Source organism: Cherax quadricarinatus, chromosome 23 (assembly GCF_038502225.1).
Source record: "Cherax quadricarinatus isolate ZL_2023a chromosome 23, ASM3850222v1, whole genome shotgun sequence".
NCBI classification, from domain to species: Eukaryota; Metazoa; Arthropoda; class Malacostraca; order Decapoda; family Parastacidae; genus Cherax; species Cherax quadricarinatus.
The window spans coordinates 6,813,388-6,835,138 of NC_091314.1; the positions used below are offsets into that span (position 1 = coordinate 6,813,388).

General features: G+C 36.3%; 1 protein-coding gene across 1 annotated transcript in view; it reads right to left on the reverse strand.

Moving 5' to 3' along the window:
* LOC128685759 (large neutral amino acids transporter small subunit 1) overlaps positions 1-21,751 on the reverse strand; it is a 142,986-nt gene that overhangs the window by 14,914 nt on the left and 106,321 nt on the right. Inside the window, exons 6-9 of the mRNA XM_070087815.1 lie at positions 12,189-12,292; positions 4,511-4,682; positions 3,601-3,760; positions 1,959-2,048 (exon numbers count right to left, since the gene is read on the reverse strand). Of these exons, the coding sequence (XP_069943916.1) occupies positions 1,959-2,048; positions 3,601-3,760; positions 4,511-4,682; positions 12,189-12,292 (526 nt within the window). The remainder of the gene's footprint in view (positions 1-1,958; positions 2,049-3,600; positions 3,761-4,510; positions 4,683-12,188; positions 12,293-21,751) is intronic.

A 21,751-nucleotide genomic window follows, 5' to 3' on the forward strand; every position in this document is an offset into this window, starting at 1 on the left:
AAAAAAAAAATCAAGAACAGATGTAACGTAGTACCTGGAGGCACAAAAGGTGGTGTTTTACTGTACTTTGATGAAACAATATGTATTATCTGTCCCATATACAGTACAGGGTTTACTTTCCACATCTCAAGACTGGACTGGACCACTAATGTTAGCCACAAAAAAATTAACAGAAAAACATTTGTTTAGTATCCTGAAAAAATGCTAATAAATTAATGCAATTTAAAGTATCAAACTCATAAATATGTTCATAATTCAGCAACACCAAGCCAACACTACAAAAATAAATATACAAGACAATGTAACTGATGTAATGAAACAGAAGGCAACAAACCAACAACATGAAAACAAAATCCAAAATGTCTAATCACCACTGCAAAACTGACTACCAAAATAATATGCTTAATTTTGTCAGTTCTAGCAAGCAGCTTAATGCCAACCATCACTCATCACACTAATGTAATAACAATTAACATTAATTGGAACAGTAATACCAACCATCACTCATCACACTAGTCATGTTATAACATGATAGTAAACCACACTAACATATGAAGCTTCTTGAACATGAAATAAAGAAAGCCAGTTTAACTAATTAATCTCAATATGGTACAGTACTTGGAAAATAATGTATTAAACTTAAATATAATATATTCCATAATAGATGTCATGGCCACTATTTTCTCAGGCATATTGAACTCTTATTAACCCTTTGACTGTTTTCGACGTATAAATACGTCTTACGAGCCAATGTTTCTGACGTATATATACTCAATAATTCTAGCGGCTTCAAATCAAGCGGGAGAAAGCTGGTAGGCCCACATGTGAGAGAATGGGTCTGTGTGGTCAGTGTGCACCACATAAAAAAAATCCTGCAGCACACACTGTGTAATGAGAAAAAAAAAAACTTTGAGGTGTATTTTCGTATAGTATTTATCGTTGTATTCGCGTTTTCATGGTCTTAGGTGATAAAATGGAAAACATATTACAGAAATAGAGATGATTTTCATTACTTTGACGATGAAAACGACCTTGAAACTGAGCTCAAAGTAGCAGAAATGTTCGATTTTTACCAATGTTCAGGAGTAAATAAATCACACCACACATCCAATACACGTCAACTGGGGAGTCTAATATTCTTTCACTAGTGCACTGATATTATTTATACCATTTTTACAATAATGCAGTAGTCTGCATAACAGTAAATTTTGTATTTTTTTGAATGAATAAAAAATCAAAATAGAAAGCAATAATAATATAAGAGGGGCCTAGATATGTGACTAATGAACATAGCATATGTTATTTTAGTGCCACGAATGTCCACCTTGTTTATTCTGGACCCTATTTTGAAATTGGCATCTTTTTTAGTTTGTGTGAAATTGGCCAAATTGCCAATTTCTGACCACCATATTAGGTAGTCCAAATTAGTAAATGGGAGGTTTCTTGTGCTCAGCTGATAGATAAAATGGAATTCTAAAGAAATAGCTATGAGTTTGGTCAACTGGAACAATGGAATTGGCTGAAAATAGGGCTCAAAGTCGGCGAAATCGCCGATACGTATATGTCGCCGAGACCGCTAACTTCGTGGAGCATAATTCCACGAGTTTTCGACCAAATTTCGAACTTTTGGTGTCATTACCATCGGGAAAAGATTCTCTATCATTTCATAAGAATTTTTTTTTTTTTTTTTTTTTTTTCAAAAAATTGAGCGACATAGAATGAAACAGTCAAAGGGTTAATTAAGTTCTAAAATGTTACATATTAAAAGTCTAAATACCTTAAATAATAACCTTTAACAGGTAGAGTATATGTTACATAAGGACAACTACCTTTTTGTAAATTAATGGTCCATCAGAATTTTAAGTTGATCTTTGATGAAGTTAACAATGATTATTCAAGAAGCTACATAATCACCCACAAAAGTCAACACTAACGTAACATAACACACGGCTACTTACTGAGTCCCCGCTTAATCCATACTGGCTTTCTCACTTTGATGAAGAGGAGGTAAACTGGGATACCAGTAGAAATAATTCCAACACCAATACCTGTTGAAAGTTGAAATTTATTATATCCTGATTATTTTTCATGAATACAACATTCATTTAAAAGAGGGAGAATAGGTCCAATTTCTTGGATCAAGTGCCCACCAGCATCAAGGCACCTCCACTTATGCACTGAATACCGTATTGTACTAAATTTGGTAATAATACAATATAAAGATATGAAGTATATGAATTTAGTGGTGCAATGAAAAATTAAATTGATGAAGTAGAAAAAACATTCGTTACCATACTGGTGTGCACGAGGTCAACCAAATAATTAGAAAACCAATAATACAAAAAACCATGAAGATAAAAAGGAATAGGCAGCAAAGAAAAAATGGCAAAACAGAACTGAAAAGAAATTTTCATATTTAAAAATGGCACACATTAACTCAGAATGAAACAAGGTATGATAAGTACTTATTACACTAACAATGACTTTCGGTTTTGCACATACATCCTCACGCCATTTGATACTTTATTACCCATTCAACTTTTCCATGCCAAGTAAATGAACATTAAAACCTCAACACTTATCTACAAAACAAAACTACACTGTTTATTCTTAAGTCTTCTGTATGACATCATAGTTTATAAAACATGGCATTTTTTTCCATACTCATTCCTTTCCCTCCAGAGACTGATCCCTCCACTATGGACTCAAAGACTGTACTACCTACACTCCAGACTTCTTTACACTCAAAAGAGACCGTTCTCTTCCCATCTTCCACCCAAGACTTCTGCCAAAATTCTAAACTTTCCTCCCTACATTCCATTGTGATTCTTCCCAATATTCCATACACTTCTTCCTCCACTACAAAGTCACCTCTTTCCATTCCAGATAGTCCCCTCTCCACTTCACAAACTCTTCCCTACACTTTACCTTTGAGCTTTCTCAACTTAACTCATAAATATTTCCTGTGTAATAATGAAGAGAGATTAAACCAATATAATGCTGCCCTACTAAGTAATCATAACTATGTAGGGAAAAAGCCTAAACTCTTGTATCTTTACCAAGTCATATGCCCTAAAATCTGGAATTCATTACCTGTAAATATAAAAGAAACACTACCTGTTTATAAATTCAAGTCTCTTCTCAAAGATCACTTACTCACCCAAAACCAAATAAATACTGAATAACTGAACCTTATAAATTGTATATCTTAAATGTTTCTCACAATTATATCACATAAATGTTAAACCTAAAACCCAATCTAACTTTATTATTTTTTAAATACACTACCTAACAGAATACTCCATACGACTGAATGTACAACAATGCAAGCAACCATATGACCTGTCTTTGTAATACTCACTTGTGCTTTATAGTAATCTGTTTACATTAATGTTTTATCACTGATTTCATCATTGCTTAGTTAATCTTAAGTTAATTTTAAGCCAGCCCGTAATGCTATGCATAGTATAAGTGGCTTTGGCATACTGCTCTTATCTGTATTTTTTTGTACCTCTGTATGTGTGCTCAAATTGGAAAATAAAATAAAAAAATAAAGTATCTGCTCACATTTACTTTAGCTTAAAGAATTCAGTACATTACCAGTTTCAATAGGTGCTGCCACCATGGGTACTATGGTAATGAGTATAGTGGCAATGATGTATAGGACAGGCCAGATAAGATTCACTTTGATGGGCCTTTCCAACTCAGGAGCTTTCCACCGTAGCCATGGCACACACAGCACAGCGAGGCCAATTGATACCTGGGAATGTAAACAACACTGAATTAACCTAAAATAATAAGAGAGACTGTACATCACTGTGCAATGAACCTTAAAAATAATTTTTCCACCCATCACTTCTTCCATGCAAATTGTCATAAAACTAATAGAAAATCTGTGTGTATCTTCCTGTTCAATTAGTACATTCATGTAAAATTAGTGTTTTCTTAAGTGCTGTCCAAGCAGTGATAAAACCTTGTATTTATGCTAGAGCAAAGATGCCATAAAAAATAGAAGATTTATTTCAAATTTTCAAGCATTTGTATATTTAAAGTTGTTTAGATGGAGGAGGGTTCTTTGTCCATGTAACTTTCCCCAAGTTCTACTGAGAACATAGCATCATTTATACATTATACTGAAACACACACAAATGCTAACAGAGTAGAACTTTAATACAGTACTGGATATATATACTATAGTATCAACGTGGGCATATACAAAGTTTGCTAGATTTACAAGATAATTTAGCTGGAATTAAGACTTGTACAAGAAATATTACAATTAACCAAAATTCTGAATATAAAGGAAGCAACTTCTCTTATATCAGAATACCATATGCAGGACATATGATGAATGATCAAATCTACAAATGCTACAAGAAGCTGCAACTAACAAACTTCTTGTTCCCTGATTCAACTTAACCCCTAGCTAGACAACAATGGCTAATACTATCTCACCACAAACCCATAAGTCATTAGACTTGAATATGAGGTGTTTAGAACCTTCACTTACCCAGGTAGCAAAGCCAACGTAGGAGATAAGAGCAAATATGTTACTTGAGCCCAAATAGACAAGACTGAGGAAAGCCATGAACAACACTGCAGGGGTTGGGGTCATCCGCTTAACCTGGATCATTGTCAGAATCTCGGGCATCTGGCCTTCCATAGCACCAGCATAAAAGAGCCTATGGAAAGTATACATGGTTAGAAATATATCTCAGTAGTGCACAGTAGTATAAAATAATGCATATTCTTGAGACATTCAGTGCAAAATCTATGCCTAATTAACCTATAGTAGCATTTTTTCTATTCAAAACTAAATTTATGAAAACTGGCATACAGTGTTGCTACTCAAAAATATTATTAATAGAATAAAAATTTCCAATGAGTTTCCAGGCATTTCCTATATATTTAACTGTACTACTAATTAATCAGTGAATATGATATAAAAGTGATAGAAAAACAGGAAAGAATAAGTAAACTTGTAAAGAGCAATTTCATAAGCAAAGATAATACAAGAAATTTATTTGCTGAAGCAATATAGGTGAAATAAACATGCTAATAAATTACTGTGCTAGCTTCTCTTCAAATAAAAAGGTGCATCCAGGAGAAAAGAGAAGCGTGCAGTAATACTGCCAGAATTTATATTTAGTAAACAGAAATGTAAACCTAGTGACCTACCTGAAATCTTTAGTGTATTACACTTAACTCAAAATGCAATACAACAGCAGAGGCTCGATTAAACTATAAGGATCTGCATCGTGTCACACCACAACTGCAGTGCAGAGACTTTCCCCAGGCTATACTACATGCCAACTAAATCCTCAAAACATAAGAGGCAGCAGATTACTCAGTCTGATGGTGATAGTTACACAATGTGTGGGTTATGGTATTTTATTAGAAGACATTTTGTTTACTAGGGATGTCATAAATTCATACAAGTAAAATATTAGTTTATATAGTAACTGATGAGACGTCCATACAGTGTGGTGTTCAGCATGGTTTGTGACGGGAATGAGATCATCTGCGAGTCGGTGAGGTCTCAGTGTTGATAGATCTGTCAGTTTTAGTAAAACCATCTTTGTTATAACCTCAGAGATGATAAAAGACCTTTAGATTTGTGAAACAGCACTGATAGTAGTGATTAAAAGTGATTTCAAACAGTCTGCTATGTCAGTCTGCTGCTTTGATAACTAAACTTTGTTCAGGGAAGTTTATCAGAAGCACTATAATGTACCATGCATGGGTTACTAGTGTCATCCTTCTAGCAAGCATATCTGTATTGTTTGATGCTAGCGTTTAAGTCTGAAGTTTCCCCTCGCATAAGATTTATTACAGCCTTCGAAAGATAGACCCTGTCATGTTTGCTGATTTAATCGCCCTTTTGATTACATGCCTGATGGTACTGGAGGTTATTTTTGGGGACTAATGTTGGTTTTAGCTACACAACACCAGATTGGTGCCCAAAGATGAATACATATACCTCCCATAAACAAATTAGTAATCTAGCCAGCAATTAGCCAAATCTAATATTATAGTCACAGATTTCAATGCCATCAGGGACTTAGTCAAAAAGGTGACTAAACTGGAAATCACCACTGAGGTGCTCTGCATCGTCCCTTGCGGAGGATGTGATAAATTTAATATGGGGACAGTTCCAAGGACCTGAACACTAGAATAAAGGAACACAGTTATGCTTGCCAGAAGAACAACACTAGAACCATATTCAAAGTACATCATAACACTTGTAACCACCTTTAACAAGATTAGCCATAAAAGAAGCAGACTGACATAGTAGACTGTTTGGAATCTACTTAATCAACATTACCAATGCTACTACATAAAACTTAGGGTGTTTTGTTGTCTCCAAGGTTTCATTAAAATTGATCACACCTAAAACTAACACTTCATCCCCATGACCTCACCACCTTGCCATAGACCACGCTGAATTCACTCTACACATCACAGACTTTGCCTCTGCTACTATATAACCTCATGATTTACTTTTCTCTGTATGAACTGATAGTCCTTTGGTGAGCAAAACATCTTGTAATAAAATACCATACCTCCACAGTGTCATAATCACTGTACTGTTAGTATATATAAAGATTTTACATATCCTTATTCAGGCTACGGAGCACCATGTATTACATACCCACTTAGCCTCAGAACACAACACCCACTTAATAGTACAGCATTACTTACCAGAACAGTAAACAGACTTTTCACAGAAGCAAACTCCAAAATTCAAAAAACCACTTCAAAAGAATTCCACTCAGAAATAGCAGCTCTCAAACAAATTCCTTTGGTAAGGAATCTAAAATAAGAAGCATCACACAATAAATTATATATGATAGTTTCCAAATGAGTGCTTTGTACAAGTGAATTAAACTATGTGCATTACCTATATCTAAACAACCCCAACACTGCAACAACTACAAACTCATATTCACCAACCATGAACGAACAGAAATAATTTAGTGCAACCATGCAAAATCTTCCCATAACCAGACTTGCAATAATTTACACCAAGACAGACTGTAGTTATAACACTTGTATTGCCTCCAAGCACAACACTTACAGCTGCACAACTCCAAAACAAAACCTGTGACCTGCACATTTTATATAAAATTTAGAGGCATGTTATCTCATAATTCAACATACAAACAGGAAATATTGCCCAGGGAATAATTTATGATGGATTGATTTATATTTATCTAAGGCCAACATAACATACAAAACAGTATTAGTTTTCTTTTTAAAGCAAGGTTTATGAAAGTTAGTCAATAATGAAGTTTTCTTTGTGTCCACATTTAACCTGAAGTATTAGTTTGCTACAGAACTTACACCTTCAACACACAGTGGCTTGTAAATTAAAACAAATTACCCTTCAAGGAAGGAAGGATGGAAATGGGGTGCTATAAATTTGGTGGAGGGCTCTTGATGTAAGAAATTAGAGTAACCCTCCTTTTCCTTGGACCAAGGTTGCCCTCCTACTCCCCAGGCACTGTACGACTCTTACAGGTTTGGCACTTTCCATGAATGTAATAATTAAGCAAATTAAATGCCAATCGATCACTGTTAATAATCATCAGAATCTTCTGCTTGCATAGGAAGTTGAGACAACAACAGTTAAGACACTTTGTATCCCACATCTCACCAATTTATACATAAATATTTTAGAGTGCAGTAATGTAGAACATATCACCAAGGCACAGTAAAGCAAACAAAAGCATTGTTAATTAGAAATGCAGCTACTGAATATTTGTTAGTCAAGGATAAAAAAGTTAGGCAAAGATGATTGAGTGAGAAAATACTGTAATGCAAAATTGACATCTTCAAACAGTATTTAAAAAAAATCCACAGTATTTTTTGTAAGTGAGAGTTTAAATTAAATAAATATTTAAATATATACATGTACATATAATATATATATAGATTGTATATCTTCTTTCAACAAACCGGCCGTATCCCACCGAGGCAGGGTGACCCAAAAAGAAAAACTTAAGTTTCTCTTTTTAACTTTAGTTGTCTATACAGGAGAAGGGGTTACTAGCCCCTTGCTCCCGGCATTTTAGTCGCCAATTATGACATACATGGCTTACAGAGGAAGAATTCTGTTCCACTTCCCCATGAAGATAAATTGTATATATAACTACTAAAACAGATACATATTTAATGAAGAATGGCCAAACTGTAGCTTGTGAGACATGCGATTCATCTGGCCACTGAATGCAGCTCATTGAGACAATATTCAGAAGAGACAGCATACCCTGACGTTATCTCACAAGCTGCACTGAATGAACAAACAAGCAGCATCAAGCCAAGGCTTGGCCACACCTGCTATTTAAGCTTCACTCCTTATATACTGTACTTTGCTGAATAAAGCCCAAATTATGAAAGAATATTGTATCTGAACTGTTAAACTCTCACTAACAATTAAATTATATTGTAGAAATTTTCAAAATAAAAAATATACCCTTAAAAAACTTTTTTAATAGAAAAATATAACTATCTTTAACTATGTTTGAGATCTCTCAGCAAAAAGTCCCATAAAGCATTATTACAAATTTGGGCTGAAGGTTAAGCCAACCATCACAAGCAGTGTTGTAAAATTTAGCTTAGATCACTTTTCTAGGTATAATATCAGAAAGTATCAAATATATAGTCAGATTTAAAAATAAAAAGAATCAGAAGAGGGAAACTTTAAATCACCTTAATATAATGTTCACAATTAGTTTACATAAAGTGTATATTCTTAACTACTTAGTTGTGTAATAATATTTATAGTATAAGTAATCTCATATTCACAATGAACAAAATACTTGATGAAGTTCTAAAAGTACAGTGTTACTATAGCCAGTAATTAACCCTTTGAGGGTTTTGGTCGTACTAGTACGTCTTACGCGTAGGGGGTTTTGACGTACTAGTACGCATAAATTCTAGCGGCCTCAAATCTAGTGGGAGAAAGCTGGTAGGCCTTCATATGAAAGAATGGGTCTATGTGGTCAGTGTGCACAGTCTAAAAAAAATCCTGCAGCACACAGTGCATAATGAGAAAAAAAAACTTTGACCATTTTTTTGGAATAAATCAGCGACTTTGCAGTGTATTTTCGTATGGTATTTATTGTTGTATTCTAGTTTTCTTGGTCTCATTTTATAGAATGGAAGACATATTACAGAAATTGAGATGATTTTGACTGGTTTTTACAATGAAAGGTGCCTTGAAATTGAGCTCAAAGTAGCAGAAATGTTCGATTTTTACCAAACTTCAAAAGTAAACAAATCGTGCCAAGCGTGCAATACACGTCAACTGGTAAGTCTAATATTCTTTCACAAGTGCACCAATAATATTTATACCATTTTCTACACTAATGCAGTAGTCTGCATAACAGTAAATCTTATATTTTTTGTGAGAATAAAAATTCAAAGTGGAAAGCAAAAGAATATAAGAGGGGCCTTGAGACGTGACTAATGACTAGAGGAAATGTCATTTTAGTGCCAGGAATGTCTTTCTTGTTTATTCTGGACCCTATTCGGAAATTGGCATCTTTTGAAATTTGTGTGAAATTGGCAAAATTGCTAAATTCTGACCACTGTACTGGATAGTTGAATTTCATAAATGGGTGGTTTCTTGCACCCATTCGATAGAAAAAATGGAGTTCTAGCGAAATATTCATGTTTTTTGTCGACTAGTACAGTGAAATAGGCCGAAAATGGGGCTCAAAGTGGGCAAAATCGCCGATGCGTAAACATCGCCGAGACCGCTAACTTTGCGAGAGCATAATTCCGTAAGTTTTCTATCAAATTTCAAACTTTTGGTGTCTTTATGATCGGGAAAAGATTCTCTATCTTTTCATAAGAGAAAATAATTTTTTTTTTTTTTTAAATTTGGCCGACCCTGAGAACGAGTTTCGGAGAGGGCCTGTCGACCCTCAAAGGGTTAATAGTCACTGGCAGTAAAGCACAATACAAAAGCAATTAGTGCTTTTGGGTAATAATTATAGTAATAACAATGTAAAAATATTGAAATACATAAAAGATATTGAAACAAGTTACAAGTGCTGTAATATTAGAACTCCACAGTTAAAGGTTTAGTAACATAAATAAAGAGACTGGTGGTAGTTATAAAGGAAATACAATGATTGTCCCACTGTTTTCTGAATTGGAAGAGGACATTCATTGAAAACATGATACTAGAACATTTTAGGATGTAATAAGAAAAATTAAGAAAACTTTTTTTTTTTAATTATTTCATTGTATGTACTAGATTAGTTATCCCTTGAAGTATTAGACGATTCTTTGAAGAAAAATAATGCATGGATTTAGGGACTTCATTGTGAATATAATAAAAATACTTCATAAATAGGTAGTAATGACTGCATAACGAAGTGATTTACTGGAAATCATTATACGTATTGTACAACATGTACAGGAATCTCCTTACATAACACCAGTCACCCTATTTATGTCTTTGTACAGTAATTACTTAACAAAATTAATCATACTGCACAAATCTAAAATGTTCACTGGAAACTCAGCAACAAACAATACAAACTGTGTATGTTAATGTAAAACAAATACACACACACACACACGAGCTGGAGTTTGATCCCCACAAACAGTTAGGTGATTGTATACATACACAAGCTCACATATACACTTGTACACAAAAGTCTATTAAAAAATACCAGCAGACAAAACATTTAATAATTTCCACACATTTTCTAATACATGTTGTACATTACACTGTACTCTATTTGATAATTCAATGTAATATTACTAATGGACATCAAAACACACTCAAATTAATGCACATATTTCTTTATATAATTTTCACAGATGCTCGGTATTATATGAAAAGAAAGGTTGAGGTAATTATACCTAAACTTCTCATATAACACCTGCTACATATGTTAGTCAGCAAAAGCTTACAGTGAGCAACTGTTCTACAATAACAAGTACTTTATTGGTCAGTGTATTACCATTGCCAAAGGAAAACAGCATTAATTTTGCAATATGAATTCTACTGACGTAAAATAATAATACCAATTCAAATATTACTGTACTACAAAACTGTATTTTTAATTTATTCCTAAAGTATTAAATTACTGAGTGCAAACATTTATATAACTTCTCTTAATATGATTAAATCCGTTTTACAGCAAGTTGATTTTTGCTCTAGTTAATAAATATTAGTCATACCATACCATCTATGGTTTTCCTATAAATGTTTACCAAGCAAATGAATATAATAAAACACTTATTACACAATGTAAGCCAATGCTTTTCTAAACATTTGTTAGAGCACCTCTCGAGTTGTTCCAAGGAGTTCAGGTGGGTCTCCTGGTTTACCTCGAAGATGTGAAGAGGATGCCATTCACGGAGCCAAACGTGGAGAGAGCCACGAATATTGGGACGAGGAATTCCACTGGCCGGTATAGGCGATCAGCAAAACTCTGTAATACCAACGACCAACCCAATGATCGATAAAATCCAAAAATCCAAGGGTGTAAAGTGGATAAAAGGGTAGGGAGGTCATCAGGGATCACAGGAATATATGGACAGAGAAACCTGAAGTTCTGATACACATACCCAGTTGAAGCAAGACTTCACCAGAATGTGGGAAGAAATAAAGAAATCCAATGTGAGGTAGTTTTTTCAAAGTGGAGCCTGGGCCACAATAGCCATGTCATACTTCGGTGTTGTAGAACGTGTTACCAGTAGTTTTGCAACAGTTTTCAAAATAATTTGTGCTATCAACTGCAAAGCTATAATCAAATAAAATGGATGCAAGTTGCCTTTTGTATCAATAAGCTAAAATTTAATTAATTAGCACATGCCTACTTAATGATCTATAGTAAACACAGTTTTCACTGACTCTGTATACTGTACTGTATGATGAATTTTTCACAATATAAATGAGCTAGGAAATACTTTAATAGGCATGCTATAAGCAACAAATACTAACAAGTTCTACTTAAGTAGGCAGCTGCTAAATTATGAAAACAAAAGAAAATGGGTGACAACCATTGCCAGTGATGGAGCGTTCTCGTCCATTTGAATAAATACAAATTAAGAGTGAAGCTGGGCATGGAAGCGTTATCCCATTAACTGTTGTCTGGTCCCGGAACAGTTGACTGGTCTAGCACTGCCTGAGTGAATAAAGCATTCTAAATCGGATTATATACCTGGAAGACGTCAGTAGCACACCGTTGACTGCTCCAAAGGTTGAACAGGCGACGAAAAATGGCATAATCCAAGCCATGTAACCGTACAATCTATTTGCAAAGGTCTGTGAAAACAAGGGATGTTAAGAAAGGGAGGAAATGCAGTATATGTAGGAAGGTGTTGGTTGATCTCATGTAGCCCAGGTTTAACCACTGCTAGGCCAGTGTTTTGACTTGCAGAAGTCATGAGCAAGTTTCCTGTCATCTCTCTGAAGAAAAACAAAAACTAGCAATGTTGGCTAACAAAAAAAAAAAATATATAGAAATTTATAAGAGTTAAGTGACCCCATATGGGTTCAGCCTCTCCTTTGTGAGTACAGAAATATTAAAAATAATAATAATTAATATAAATTATATAAAGTACTGTACTGTACCATGTCTGTGCAGCTAATGATTATGTTAAGTATAAAAATATACTTAAGAACAGCACATTCCTTTTTTGGAATGTTGAATATTTTGCTATTGCAATTCAATATCATAGTGCAGTTAGATATTCAGCAGATGACAGATTCAGCAAGGGTTTTATATAGCTTGGCCACCTCGACTAACAACATGCGATTATTCACTTTGGGGCATTGTGAAGATAATTTCCCAATTGTAACTAGCAAATGCTAAAGGACCCCTAAAAGAAGCCATTGTAACTACTACTTTTATGTCCAAACTTTACTGGGTAAAAAGAAAAAAAAAAGTAATAGAACAGAGGGCAATGTTCCAGTATATACGTGCTGCAATTCCACTGCAAAGGAAATTTATGCCTACCTTTACATGTAGGGTAATAATCCTAGTGTACTGAAGCTAGTCTCTCTCTCCCATTAAAAATACTGTATACACCATCTTATTCCTGTACTGTAAACCAATACACTATCTAATGCATACTGTATGTGCACATATATTCCTTACTTCATACAAATAGACAAAATATTTACACTGTTCTACTGAAAACCTGATCAAAAGTACACACATTTTGTCGATATAACAGGGTTAGCTAAAGCAATCCTAGTGTCATTCTTACTTCAGTGAGGGTACTCGAAAAATAGAATCAGGTGTGCACACAGCTGGTCCTGTGGTCATATAATGAACACAAACTGTTTATGAAATTCCACCCTTTTAATACAAATTAAATCCCAAGGATGAAGCACAAGTATGCATGTATATTTTTGGACATGATTGCATAATGCTGGGGGTCACAAATGTCAAATAATTTTTGATTTGACAAAATAATTAAGCTTGTGGTACAATGACACTCAAATATATGAACAAAAACAAGTTTTACTGAATTCTGCTACCAAGCAGAAAATGAAGCAAGAGATGTGCCACAATTATCCCTATAAACTGCCAATAAATTTGTCACAGGCATTAATTTCATCAGTGCTTATAAAAATAAATCACTGGCAAAATCAATATAAAAATAAATCATTGGCAAAAATCAATATAAACTCTCCAGTAGTTGCAGCACAATGGGCTCCTTTTAAGAGCTAATTCCAGTAGTCTACAATTACAGTATTTGTGAGGAAGCAAAGCAAATCTCCACTGTTTATTACACCATTGAATTTACTGGATAAAAGCTGTTATTGTACCTCAGCTCCTTTCAACCCCAGCCCTAATCATCTAAGTTATGCTACCAACCCCCTTTCTTCCCGTGATACAACCATCATCAGTCAGCTAAGTACATGTACCTATTTACAGCTAGGTAAACAGGGGCAACCGATGTAAAGAGTTGCCCACAAGCCTTTGGTTTTGATCCAAAGATGCTACAGTACTAATGAACTACAAAACAAGCCTATTATGAACATTCACAAAAACGAGCTTGAGGTGGAACAAATTCATACTAGCAATTTTTTAATTATCAACAATACAATTCTTTCCACTTCTTCGAGGAAGATTTATTACGAAATTTTAATATTAAAGCCATATAAACAATATTTAAAGTTAAAAAGGGCCTGTGAAGTTTTGCACCAGGACTCACATTATACTGTAAACTCTGTTTCATTTCTCACTACTGCTACACAATGTACAATCATGTATGTACACCCATGTATATGTATACTCATGTACATGTACACTCATGTGTGTGTATACTCATACTATACAACCATAAATAAATTAATATAAATATCCACTAATAAACTTCCACATATGGTAAGTAAACTGTGAATATTGCACTTTGCAGAATAAAAGTCACAGTACCATGGCTGGAACATTTCAAAACTAACCTACATTTTTTGAGAGGAAATTATCCTCTCAGAGGTGTTACCTGCAAAAAATTTCAAGGGTCATTGCCTCCATTGCCCAGTCCCAGGCCAGGCCTCCCAGAGCATGTGAATTAGTTGTAAATGCACTTTGTTAACTCCCAACTGCTGTGTCCTCATTGTTTTGTTTAGTAGAGTGACACACTAGTTTTATAATGTACTGTTAAGGTACATATTGGTGGCAGATTTAACTGTGATGCATAAACACTGAATGAAAGCTAAAAGTCACTTTAAAAAGAAAACACAAAAGGTTCTGTAACTTGTAATTTAATTATGTTCACATCTGCAGATACAGTGAACTGCTCTATTGTGATGCAGTTCAGATGGGCTTGTGAGGTCTCTAGGGAGACCTAATTATATGGTCACACCTGCCTTAGTAAATGTCGGGTAGTCACGCCCACGTCTGAGGTCTTTTGTTCTTGACGGCTTCAGACCTAGGCGTCAGGTCGTACACGTGGTTGTGGAGGGTGCTTGGACCACCATAAAAGCCCAAGGAAGAGCATGATCATGAGATTCGAGCGGAGCTGCTGCTGGGGTGCAGAGCTCCTGAGCAGAGATTCGAGCGGAGCTGCTGCTGGGGTGCAGAGCTCCTGAGCAGAGACTTCGAGCGGAGCTGCTGCTGGGGTGCAGGGCTCGGGAGAAGGCTGCTGAAGTCTCTGGAGGAGACTGTTGGAGGCATGGGGCAGAGTACTGGCTTGGCGCATTACTCGTGCTGTATAGGTCTTGGGACCTGTGGCTTAGTTCCTGTAGTGAACTGTCCTCTGTGCTATATTGTAAGTTATATTCATTTTCGTCAAGTTGATTGTATTTCCCTGTCTCACTGCTTATGTGTACCACCCCATTTATCTAAACCACAATAATGCTCTGTTCCCAAATATATTATTGTACAAAGACTTAATAATAAACTGTGTTTGAGTAGAATAGTAATATTCACTGCCCACCGTTATTTATTCTTTTTTCTTATATTTTATTATGTTTATATGAGTGAAGAATGGGCGAGGCATATGTTAGTGAGTAGTGTAGAGTTAATGAGAGTGTCGTGGTGGTCACCACTGACCTGTCATTACCTACCTACCTCCGCTAATCATCTCACTCCTACCACCTCGCCTGCCTCTCCCCTGCCTACATAATCCCTTACTCCCATATTCCCCACTTATATCCTATTCAATCATTACCCCCCTACATGACACTATTACTGAGCAGTCGCAGTGAGTATATCACTAACCAGGAAGACGAGCTAACTATAGTAGCTTATATTTAGTTATTATTAATGGTACATTTAAAGGGGAGCACAAAACATGTCACATAGCACCTGGGAAATGGGAGACAACTGGGTTCCATATAGGGAAAATTACTCCAAGTTCTTGGATCAAGATCCCTTCAAAGTGAACATAAATGTGAATACAACTCCAATGATGAGCCTCATCACCTGTATTGCTATATTAGAAAACATGTATTAAATCAGTATACACATACTCTTAAATAAGCCTTGATCAAATACTGTATAACAATGAGAAGGGCAATACCTGTCCTTCCTAATACTTATCTACCTACATCTTTGAATCCTTGTGGGCTTGGTCTTAAGAATTCCTTACTACCCCTTCCTCTTCCTCACTTTTGGACTATCAGAGTAAAACATGAACCGGGTAGAGCCTATGGCTCTGGTGGACAATTACACGGATTAGGTCTATCATCGCAATCCGAACCCACATTCCACTTATCTACCACTCAATGCTAAATGTCTCCACTACACCCCATCCGTAATATCTGTTTCTGGTCTCCCTATACTCTCGCCGGTTCCCTGGAGATACCTGGAGGGGGGTTCGGGGGTCAGCGCCCCTGCGGCCTGGTCTGTGACCAGGCCTCATCCACAATTTCTACATCACAACTTTCACACCCTTCATCACAGTCTTTATTATCTCCAGCTCCACAATATTACTTTCGTGCCTCATATGTGGAAAATTGCATTTAACTGAATGTATCATTATGTACATAACAGTAAATGAACACAGATAATTATTATTTATCAGTTAGACAAGTAGGAATTTGGGACACCTAGGTCGCAAAAAATGTCTCCCTTCAATACCTACCACTGTCATATCCACAAGTTGCTCTGGACCTATTAATTATAAATGATTTGTATCACCAGGAATGCTGGTAAATATATAAATTTGTGGACTGTATATTAAAAATAATAAATGATTATATACACATATATACACATTTACACAACAGGAGAATATATCTTAATCATAACACTCGTCAATTTGACTGGAGATTAATGTGTCATGTACAGGACCCCCCCCCCCCTTTTGCCTACATTTATGAAGAATTTACTGGCCAGAAATTAAACATAAATTAGACAGCTTATCTGAGGTTCCTGGAGTTGTCCTGTCCTGTCGCTGATATCTCAAATTATTCAGGAATGCACATCCAACAATTTCGCCTCTTATTTGAGAGGTGTCAGCCCAATTTTAACCTCTAGAGCACGAAAAATTCTTCCCATTATTCACAACGTGTTATTCAATTCAAACAAAATAGCGACCGTCGTCTGCGCAGGCACAGGTCCAGTTTCCCATTTTCGATAACATACTTCTTTTAAAAATACAATATAGGGCATCTATTTACCTATAAATTACCGTATTTCCGGAAAATATACAGTATTTTCCACATCATAGTTCCCCATTTTATACTTACCAGACCTCTCCCTGATCTTAAAACAACACATTCATGCTTTATCATTTCTTGGCCTATCTCAGCATCCCCATCTTCCTAATTAAAATTCCAGGGTAAAAGCCTGACCATTGTTTTACGTGTATACAAAAGCTGAGGAAGTTGGTTTAGCACAAGATCCTCGTGAACGTGACACATCACACTGTTACTTTATTAACACTTGTGCTATATTAAATGCCACTCAAGGCAGCATTTAAACAATTTATTCTGTTGCCAAGCGACTATTATGGCACGTTGCTGTACGTCTTCCAGCTCCGGTGAGGGTGATCAATTCTAATTATATAAATATTAACCTTGATCCCCAATTCGTATAATATCAACTATTATTTAGAAATATGTGAAAATAAAGTGATGATTACCCCTAAATTCATAGGCGCTATATGACCCCCACGGATTTAGCACTCCCATGTGAATATAACAATAAAAATAAAGATTGAGCAATCTGAGTGTCGTGTTCTTACTAATAATTGATCTGGGTAGTGATGAATAAGACACATGTACCACACTTAGGTCTATATAAAGAAAACCGGTTGTTGCATGTGTCAACTAATCAAAATAATACCATTGATCTAATGATACATGGTCCGTGACCTACAAGTGACCCACCTATGTGGTCTTCATCACAACAGCACAGTAGACAATCGGCAAGCCGGTAATTAAAGGTGCGATCTCTTTAGATACTCTAATCACAAATCCAGTAATCGAAATGTGCATTTTCACACCTGTGTGTTCTGTACATGACAAATGATCAACGTGCTACGCTGTATACATATTAACATTTATGATTTTTATGTTAAGTGCACATTATTAAACAGATGTCAGGTTTTGTGCATCACGTTTTTTCAACTAGGTTGTCTAACAGAAAAGTTGATCACTAGTTTTGCTGGTGGTGACCTGACTGGGTGGGCCATTGTTCTAAGCGGGGAGTTGACATGGACCTGCCCCGCATGGGCCAGTAGGCCTGCTGCAGTGTTCCTTCTGTTTTTTCTTCTGTTATATTAATAGTATAAAATACCGAGAAGTTGATCACTAGAATATGTGCAACACCTGGGTATCTATTATGAGAACGTTTCGTCAGCCTGTAGCAGATAACAGTACATATTGGAATCAATGGAAGATAATCACAGCCTTGATATATGGTCAGTAGTCCTACTGCCAGACGGGAACACTACCCTGTCTCTACTCATCACATAAACCACTATAAAAATTTGTATTAAACACCTCTAACAATTGGTATTATGGTAATGGGGAAGCCTATTCCCTAAGGGTCATACTGCGCCTGAGAATTGAGAGAATCAGGTTCAATCCAAATCTTTGGTTCAAGGGACTACTAATTCGGATGACAAAATACATTTGTGGTAGATGAATCAAACACAAATGCATACGAAAGGGGGTGAAATTGAATGGTAGTAGGTCACTTTTTTTTTTTTTTTTGCAAAAATGAGACCTGTATTTTTACAGTATTAAAATAACAACAGTATTATTTCTATATATTGGCCAACAAGTTGCACCATACTGTGGCAGCTATAAAATTATCTCCAGAAGCACATGCAATTACGAAAGTCAGCGAGAACTACGCCACACCCATCCCTTCCACCAATTACATTCACGCTAATTTTACTTCCACCTATGAGAAACCATGGAGCGGTTCAACCCCCCAGGGTTAGCCAATGAGAAGCGAATACAGCATTAACCCACTCGGGCGACCAATAGACAACCAGTATGGTTAAGGCGAGGCACGTGACGTCAAAAGAAGAAAAAAAATCCTGGAAGCCGTCCATGATCGGGATGCCAGACACTCAACTGGATATATCCTGAGTCGCCATAACAAATCATTCGGCAAGGCTATATACACTGAGGTGAATATATTTGTGGTGTATACACAGTGTACATATATGCTGTGCATATATGCTAAGAGTTTAATCCCTAATTTAAGAATTCTTGACTAGTAGTAAATAAGTTACATGTAATAAAGTTGGTAGAATTACCGACAATATGTAAAGTAAAAGGACACAAGTGCAACTAATGTGACATTTATTGTGGCAACGTTTCGCTCTCCAGGAGCTTTATCAAGCCATTACAAACAATACATGGACACAGAGGGTACTACTACTACTACTACCACTAGTGAACCTCAAATTGGTACCTCACTAGTACTCACCTCACTCTGAGCCTTTATATACCCTCTGTGTCCATGTATTGTTTGTAATGGCTTGATAAAGCTCCTGGAGAGCGAAACGTTGCCACAATAAATGTCACATTAGTTGCACTTGTGTCCATTTACTTTACAGGTTACATGTAAAACTTAATGACCCTTGTGCAGTGAATAGGCTTTAAACTCCATTCAACAAGTACATCATTGTATGCTGCACAGTTTTGGTCACCGTATTACAGAATGGATATAAATTCTCTGGAAAATGTACAAAGGAGGATGACAAAGATGATCCCATGTATCAGAAACCTTCCCTATGAGGATAGACTAAGGGCCCTGAAACTGCACTCTCTAGAAAGACGTAGAATTAGGGGGGATATGATTGAGGTGTATAAATGGAAGACAGGAATAAATAAAGGGGATGTAAATAGTGTGCTGAAAATATCTAGCCTAGACAGGACTCGCAGCAATGGTTTTAAGTTGGAAAAATTCAGATTCAGGAAGGATATAGGAAAGTACTGGTTTGGTAATAGAGTTGTGGATGAGTGGAACAGACTCCCAAGTACCGTTATAGAGGCCAGAACGTTGTGTAGCTTTAAAAATAGGTTGGATAAATACATGAGTAGATGTGGGTGGGTGTGAGTTAGACCTGATAGCTTGTGCTAACAGGTCGGTTGCCGTGTTCCTCCCTTAAGTCAATGTGACCTGACCTGACTAGGTTGGGTGCATTGGCTTAAGCCGGTAGGAGACTTGGACCTGCCTCGCATGGGCCAGTGGGCCTTCTGCAGTGTTCCTTCGTTCTTATGTTCTTATGTTAGCTGCGCTTCTGCCAGCTGCTCTTGGCAAGCTCTGTGAAGAAGTTATTAATGTCTAAAATATATGACTGATAGTGACTGGAGGTCACTATCAGTCATGGTCACCCCCATGGAGGTCACTGTCAGACTGGTATTCAAAACGGAAGGATGAAATTAGTCCTGTAGCTTATTTGGTTACGTATGTGTTCGTTATCAGGGATGACATGTCCAGTGGTACTGGCCAACTGATGTCTGAAGTATTAATGTTTTTTTAAGTCCCACTATGGTCGATCCTAGGTTAGTTTAGCTTGTTAGGTTTAAATCCTGTCTACTGCACACTGGTCAATCCCCAAAAGCGGTATTCAATTCAGTTTATATTCATAAAAATATATACTTCTGTGTATATACAGCTAGTGGCTAAGCTATTCTACTATCGAAATTAACATTACTTTCAACTGCTCGACTCGTGCTTTCAAAATGTATTGTCTAGGCTACACTCCAGTAAAATAATCCATCAGAAACTTATTTTACTCACTAAAACCTAAATTTACTCAATGAAATCGTCAGCTTCTCGAAAGAGATGAGGATATATATAGTAAATGGTATATGATAAATTGCACAAGAATGGTCTGCAATGCAGGTTCAGCTATGGTGTGTTGCATCATCAAAATGAGTAAGACCTATGTGCAACACTTAAAATGTCATTATTCTTGAAACGTTTCGCCTGCGAAGCTGGCTTCTTCAGTCACATGTTTGACGTTATCATATACCGTGATGATGATATTTAGACATGTGCAACATATGGGTATTTTTATTTAGACGTTTCGCCATCCAGTGGCTTTATCAATACAAATTCTAAGATGGTATAAAATACCGACAGGTTGTTAGGTAAGACACATATGCAACAGTTAGGTATCTTTATTATGAAAGATATTATGAAAGATACCTAACTGTTGCATATGTGTCTTACCTAACAACCTGTCGGTATTTTATACCATTTTAATGTTCAATCTGTCAGACACTGCAACACAAGGGTATCTTGGTACAGACCTGCAATCAACTTCGACAACTTCCACTAGTGAGAGGTTCTGGATTTGAGAGAACATAAGAACATAAGAACATAAGAACGAAGGAACACTGCAGAAGGCCTACTGGCCCATGCGAGGCAGGTCCAAGTCTCCTACCGGCTTAAGCCAAAGCACCCAACCTAACAGGTCAGGTCACATTGACTTAAGGGAGGAACACGGCAACCGACCTGTTAGCACAAGCTATCAGGTCTAACTCACACCCACCCACATCTACTCATGTATTTATCCAACCTATTTTTAAAGCTACACAACGTTCTGGCCTCTATAACGGTACTTGGGAGTTTGTTCCACTCATCCACAACTCTATTACCAAACCAGTACTTTCCTATATCCTTCCTGAATCTGAATTTTTCCAACTTAAAACCATTGCTGCGAGTCCTGTCTAGGCTAGATATTTTCAGCACACTATTTACATCCCCTTTATTTATTCCTGTCTTCCACTTATACACCTCAATCATATCCCCCCTAATTCTACGTCTTTCCAGAGAGTGCAGTTTCAGGCCCCTTA